This window comes from Mus musculus, chromosome X (assembly GCF_000001635.26).
Source record: "Mus musculus strain C57BL/6J chromosome X, GRCm38.p6 C57BL/6J".
Taxonomy (NCBI): domain Eukaryota; kingdom Metazoa; phylum Chordata; class Mammalia; order Rodentia; family Muridae; genus Mus; species Mus musculus.
The window spans coordinates 153,006,039-153,013,200 of record NC_000086.7 but is presented as its reverse complement, the minus strand read 5'-3'; the positions used below and the strand labels follow the sequence as shown (position 1 = coordinate 153,013,200).

Here is a 7,162-nt window from a genome sequence, read left to right as displayed (position 1 = left end):
TTCATGCGGTTGGTTGTGGCAGCTAGAACCATGTGATCAGAAGTAGCCTTTGTAGACTCTTATACAGACAGTGAGTGCATAGCCTACGGACTGCTACAGTCTGAATCACAAATATTTATACATTGAAAGTTAATCTTCAATTCAATAGTACTAATGAGCATGGCCCTTTGGAGAACAGGTCAAAATGTTCAGCCATCATGCATAAATTAGTGCTCTTAAGGCTGACTGCGACCTGCTAAGTCCTCAGTGGCTTTTGGGCTCTGTCCACCAATTGAGAACAGGATGTTCTCATCTTTGGACCAAGATAGCAGCATCGTGACAAAAAACACAGCCCTTACCCAGACATCAGCCTTAATGGCACCTTGGTCTTGGACTTCCTAGTCTCAAGAACTGTAAGAACAAAGTTCTATTCTTTAAAATTGCTCTGGCTTGGGCATTTTATTACAACAACACAGGCAGACTAAAATACAGGCCAAGTTTCTGCAAGTTAGGAACTACGTTAGGATTCTTGCTATTTGCCACATTACCTTTAGGTAATAACTGCTAACAGGTTGTTATGGTTTGGCAGTTAAATGTCCTCCAAAAGTACATGCATCTTAAAGTCACTGGCCATTAGTCTATAGTCACTGGGAGGTTGTGAAACCTTTAGGAGGTTTAGTAGAAGGAAGTTATACCACTGGGGCATACTCCAGGAGGCAGTATCTTACCAGGGTCTCTGCATCACCTCCTGCTTCCAGGTAACAGTCCTGTTTGAGTTCCTGCCCTGACTTCCTTTGGAGATACAGAGCTCCTGGCCCCTGCTGGTTTCTATTTTGCTTTCCAACTGCCAGGAACCAAACAGCTTTCCTGTTGTGTGAGAAGACTGAAAATTAACATGGCCTATGTTGAGTGATGGGCTCACTATGCAGAGGAAGTGTCAGGGCAAAGGGATTCACACTGTCTTAGGGTTTCTATTGCTGTGATGAAACACCATGACCAAAAAGCAAGTTGGTGAGGAAAGGGTTTACTCAGCTTACGTTTCCACATTGCTGTTTATCTCCAAAGGAAGTCAGGACAGGAACTCAAACCTGGAAGGAGGAGCTGATGCAGAGACTACAGTGGGATACTGCTTACTGGCTTGCTCAGCCTGCTTTCCTATAGAACCCAGGACCACCAGGCCAGGGATGGCACCACCCATAATGGGCCAAGCTCCCCACACCTCATTGATCACTAGCTAATAAAATGCCTTACAGCTGGATCTCATGGAGGTATTTCCTCAGCTGAGACTCCTTCCTCTCTGATGACTCTAGCTTGTGTCAAGTTGACACACAAAACCAGCCAGTATACAAACTCTCATCTAGACCACAAAGAATTGTGGAAGAACAAAGTGCTAAACAGACAAACTACAGCCACCAGATGTCACTTTTCTGCTGCGAAGTCATGACACAGTATGATATAAAACTCTGCAGTGGAGTGGTAAGATACACTGCCTCATCGTGGGAAGGTGTGGGAAACTGTGATAGTGATGTTGTCATATACATACCAGAGAGCTCAGCTTCTCCTTCAGGTGGTGGTCCCCACTGTCCATCCAGTCTTCCAGGGCTGGGTGCTTTTCCCTCTATTATTATTTCTGGTTCTCTCTCCCTCCCCAACTCCTGATTATTCTCTCAGTGAGTATATATTTTGTTAAGCTATTCCCCAAAAAGCTAAGGAGCATTTCATACACTGTCTCTGGGGGTGGGGTGGGGAGGAAGCTTTATCATATTGTATTGCAACACTGGGCATTTAATGAGAGCTTGGTGAAATGTGGAAAAATGGATTCCTAACAGGGTGAACAGAGCAAATAATGAAACTTGCTTTTGCATTCAACAAACATTTATTAACACAAAAAGTGAATAAGGCTTGTCCCTCTGCTCTCAGGGTCTGGTGCAGAGAGGTAGACAATCACAATGCTACAGTAGAATCACAGTCGAATAAGTATTATTCATCGAGGTATAGACGAAGTACTTTGGAGGCACATAGGAGAGATGGGGATGGGGACTATCTATTTTACGCCTGCATAGGGGATCCAGGGATGGTTCCAGAGAAGTCATCTGGGAGTTAGTCTTGAAGGAATGAAATCACCAGGTATTCACTAAGAAAGGATCCTTGCAGGCTGGGATAAGGCCAGGGAAGTGTGGGATTCAGGGAAGGAGGAATGGGGGTGGGGTGGGGGTGGGGGGGTGGGCATGAAGAGGGATAAGGAATTAGCAGGACCGTTAAACACAAACTCAGAGTTCTACTGTAGAAATGAAAATATCTTGTTTCCCCATGAGACAAAAGACTGAAGGCAGAGAGGGTGGGAGTTTCCTCAGTTAAGGGTCCCTGCCACTTTTTCAGCCAGACCATGGGGCTAAAACACCAAAAGCCAAAGCTTCACAGTTATGATCTAATTTCTCTAAGCCACAAAATTATTAAAAGCCTTCTTTCAGAAGCTAAAGATGTTCTAATAATGAGTTCTAAATGGGAAAAATCTTGATGGCATTACCTTTTTCCGATATAGTTATCTGCATTGACATAAGATTAAAAAAATACATATGTTCACAAACCATTTTGTCTTCTCGCTCTATCATTTATCTCTTTTATATCCATCTATATTTCAATGTGCTAAAGTACAAAATAAAACTTTCACCTTCCAAATATGATCTTATTTACATGTTTTTTTCAGGTGTCAGTTTGTATGAGAATATTCTTTTTAAACTTAAAAGTTGGTTTTTATACTGAAATCTCTGCAGTTGAATTTACAGAAGGTTCTCTCTTAATATCTAAAAAATTGAAATCTTTAAAACTAATTACCTGTTCCCTTGAATAGTTCTAAACTTTCTTCTTTTAAATCTCCTTTCCTGAATTTAACTTAAAATTTCATTTTGTTCTATATACCTTGAAATTTTACTTTTTATATTATTATAGGTATAATTTTTGTAAATTTTGGTCTTTCCAATGCATATATTTTATGCTTTAAATATTTAGAATCCAAATGTTTTCACTTTCTAAAATTTTCCCTTACTGATTTTAAGTTAGTGGTTTTTTTTTCACTAACCACCTTAGAAATGTTCATGTTTCATCTTAACTTGCAAAATTTTAGAAAATTTTTAGAATACTCTATTTCCATACTCTATTTTTACATACTAACAATTTGGAATAATTTTAAATTAAAAACATTTAAAAATATTTCTTCTAAAATACTTAACTTAAATTTTTAACATTTAAAATGTTCTCTTAAAACCTTCAAAAGTGTTTCTTAATTGTTTTCTTTTAAAGCTTTAAAGTTTTTTGTTTAAAATATTTGGTTTTCTCCAGACTACTCTGTACACTCAAAACTATAACTACAATCAATGAAAAACCCCATTCTTAAAATATACCCCCCCACTTAACACAATATCTTTAAAGAAATAAAATGTAATTTGAGAAGATCCTCCTACATGTTGAGACTTCATTTAATTTGCTTTATGTGACCTTTTCAACCTCTCCTCCCTCTGAACCCCCCCCCCCCCCCCAGTTCTTAAGGCTAATGGTCACCGATTGAAAATTCAATGTCTTCCTCCCATAGACTTATGGGACAGGGTAAAATAGTTCCTTTATGCCAAAGTGCCACTTGTCATATATGGTCATTGTCCACTCCAGGTAGATTTTTGTGTTTCTTTTAAGAGGTGCTTGTTGTTGTAATGGCATTACAATTGTCCATCCTGGTAGGCTTGTGTTGTCTCTTTGTCTTTTTCTTTTTTGTTTTCTCTTCTTTTTCACTTTTTAAATTTTTTTTGGTCTGGAAATCATTCTGGATGAGATTATTCTTTCTCTATATCTTGCCTATGATAGAACAGTAGATACCCTTCACTATTGAGTAATTCTTCCATTGTAGCCTTGGTGACTACAGCATCATCACAGCTGAACCACTGGTCTTTTTCCTGTCGGACAAAACTGGTGTAATGGCCACTTTCCAAAGTTCCATGGTGGTTAATTACTGCAAACAAAGAATACTTATTCTCACTGGGTACACACTCTGTTAATGGCTGGCCTTTCATTATGCTTTCTTTAGTAGAAGCCAAGAACGGGGTCATGTCCAGCTCCAAAGGAAACGAGATAAAACTATTAATCTTTCGTCTCTGTTTGCCTAAATGTTCAAATCTTTTCAGGTGAAAGCAGGCCACAATCGGTAATTTCTTCATTGTGAGCTGTTTGGTAGATTCCTGGTAGCTTTGGCATTGACTGCATTTGATTTTGGCACTGCTACCCAGGTCTTCGGGCCTTGTAAACCACTTCAGGCAATCTGTAAGTGAGATGACTCGTGGCTTCTGGCCATCCCTACTCGATGTGCTACTACTAGCCCTCCCTGGAGTATAAGGCCCAGGCAAATCCAAGCTAATGTCCCAGCATGGGTCTATGGTAGTAGAGACACCATGACAAACTTGACATGTTAAATCTGACTGCAGACTACCTGTAAAGATGTGATCTATGATGCAATTACAGCAGTTGGAGTTACCTTCCTGGTCGATACCATCATCTCTGCTGTGTCTATGCAACACATCCAATATGGCAATAAGAAACTCCTGAGCATCCTGTTGTCTGTAGCCTGCTAGATGCTCTGCATGGATCCATATCAGGTGTAGTAATTTATAGGGAATATGAGGACTTTGGTTCCCCGAGTACATAGCTTGAAAAAGTAAAGACATCTCGCAGACTAAACACAAGCTGGGGCTTGTCATCATACATTTGTGCTTATTTGAAAGGAAGAACTCTTTCAGTAGCGGAATGTGAGTAAGTACTTGGACAATACAATTCATAAAGCAAGTATTACCAAGATTAATTAATCCTCTGAAGCCTACAGTATAATACATTGTCTTTTTCCTCCTCTTTTTCTTGGGTTTTACCAAACTGGTCTCCTGATCTTTTGACTCGCAGGTTAATTGGTTTTCTTCCACCTCAGATGCCATCAACTGCTGATAAGATGCATCTCCTGTAGGGGATGATAACAGTCCCAGAATTTTTTCTTTTGTTTCTTTGGCGATCTTTTCTATATCTTTGTCATATACATAATCCCTACACATAAAGCAATATATAACCCCATGACAGAGGTCTACTGCTAAATTGTGTTGCGTTGTTTCGGCATGAATGTGAATATGTTTGTCAGTAAAGCATCCAAAAAATACACAGGACAGACAAGAGTGGAGTCTGTTCTTGTGAGTACTACATATTTGACAGATGCATGACTTTGCCTTACGTTTCCTAGTCTCCGGGGTTCCACTCCAAATGAAACGCTGATAGATCATCCGCAGGTTTCTCTGCCAGTTTTTAGCTACTTTAAAGCTCTCTACATGACAGCAGCCTGTGGGACCCTTATTAGACCCTACCTCCAGTAAACTGTTCTCTGAGCCATCTGAATCCCTAGAGGAGCCATGGTCACTAGAGTAGCTTTTCCGTGTTTGGGGTCTGGGTCCAGGCCTGGATCTACGTCTGGAATTGCGCCAGGCCACCGACCGCTGCTTGGGCAGGGGTGGAGGTGGCGGCGCTGGCGGGGGAGGCGGAGGTTTGGCGGGAGGCGGGGGTGGGGCCTTGAGCCCACGCCCTCCCCTGGAGCGGGACCTGGGCTGGGGCCGAGGGCGGGGCTTGCGGCGCGGGCAAACCGAGCTGGAGCTGGTGTGACAAGCAGCCGGGATAGAAGGGAGCACCTTCTCATAGCTGCCACTGCCCCTACTTGTTAAGTTCTCCGACGTGGGCTTGGGCTCCGGCCACAGCTCCGGCTTCATCTCCTGGGCTCCCTGTGTACCCCGCATCTCGATGCACTCTCAGCTGCCTGCTCCAGACAGGCTCCTCGACCACCTCCCGAACTCCAACAGGCGACAGAGCGGGAGGACCGGGACGCTTCTCGAACGTGGGCCATCGGCTCACTCCCAAGCCTGGGAAGAAACGCGTCTGGGAATGAGCTATGACTATGGGTGGAGGGAGACAGGAACTCGTGTGGACGGCCAGCCCGGCGTCATGGCCGCGGTGCCGTTAGCCTCAGCCCCTCCCCCTGCCGCGAGCCCCGCGCGCGGCCGCGGCTCCGCCCCTGCACCGGGGGCTCGCGTGGCGTGCCGAGCCCGAGCCCGCGGCTACCTGCTCCAAAGGCCGCCAGAACTGCTGGTACCGGGGAAGGAGGGGGGAAGGGGACTGTCCTGAGCTTTAGGGTGAAAAGGATGGCAACTCTTTTAAAAAGGCATAACCCGCTGTCTTTTCGGCGCTCTGTGCAGCCTCGCTTTGGCGCACCTTTTTCTACGTTCTTTCCTTGCATCTTTAAACCCCTCGAGTCAACAATGTATGTTAAATATGGCTGAAAGGAGGTTATCTTTGAAAAAAAACTGACTCAGTGGACGAAAGTGTCCCCTGCCTCCTTTCTTACCTATGCTTCCAGCCTCTACTCCTAAGCGCGCTTGCTGTGTGCCACGCTCGAGCGCCCTCTCTTGCTCTTTCGTGCCTGTGCCCTCACACCCCGTTTCTTGCTCCTGTCCTCTCATTTCCTAGGGTTTCCCCCAGAATTCAGACTCCCTTCACGCGTGACCACCCCCATCCACAGTACGCGACCCCCAAAGTGCATGCTCCCTCCCCGCAACCACCGCAGCTCCCCAAGCCCGCGGATTTGTAAAAAGGTCTGGGTTTGTTACCTGGGGCCCCAAGGCGCGCTTCATCTAGAAAGTCAGCTGCTGCTGCTGTCCAGGCGCTCCTCTGCCAGTCTTCTCTATGACCTCTCTTCGGGGCTGGTCACAAGGGGGCCGCCCCCTGGCCCCTCCCCTCTCCACGTATGGGCCCCCAGCCCCGGAATCAGGCCTCCAGCAGGGATGAATAGTACCGCTGTCCCCCTAGGCAGAAAAACCCCTTCTGAAAGGGATTCTACCAGAGGTAACAACAGCCACAGATTTTAGTAAAAGATCTTGGGAAGGCTCAGGCTTCATCTGGTTATGGCACTCTTAAAAAGAAAAAAAAAAAAGAAAGAAAAAAAAGAAAAAAAATAGAAAGAACGGGGGAAAAAAAAAACCCTGAAACAACAACAACAAAACTAACCAAGGTAGGGTTAGGGATTCACTAAGATGGCAAATTCTACAGTGTTCCTTCCGGAAGCTTTAAAATTAAAATCTCAAGAGTAAAGTGGAGAGGTTATTATTTCTGAGTG

General features: G+C 44.2%; 1 protein-coding gene across 2 annotated transcripts; it reads right to left on the bottom strand.

Annotated features, from left to right (window-relative positions):
- Positions 1 to 1,836: 1,836 nt before the first annotated feature.
- On the bottom strand, positions 1,837 to 6,732 carry Usp51 (ubiquitin specific protease 51). 2 transcript variants are annotated; one of them, XM_017318594.2, is made up of 2 exons: positions 5,711 to 5,811; positions 1,837 to 4,972 (listed from the first exon to the last, which is right to left on the bottom strand). In XM_017318594.2, exons 1-2 carry the CDS (start codon positions 5,787 to 5,789, stop codon positions 3,804 to 3,806), a joined length of 1,248 nt encoding a protein of 415 aa, XP_017174083.1. In that variant the 5' UTR covers positions 5,790 to 5,811; the 3' UTR covers positions 1,837 to 3,803. The 2 variants fall into 2 exon arrangements, with proteins under 2 accessions (XP_017174083.1, NP_001131019.1); NM_001137547.1 differs by adding an exon at positions 6,657 to 6,732 and having other exon boundaries at positions 3,740 to 5,912.
- Positions 6,733 to 7,162: the final 430 nt, after the last annotated feature.

Excerpts from the sequence above, each read along its gene's own strand:
- Usp51 (NM_001137547.1), bottom strand. The coding sequence starts at position 5,789 with ATGCGGGGTACACAGGGAGCCCAGGAGATGAAGCCGGAGCTGTGGCCG.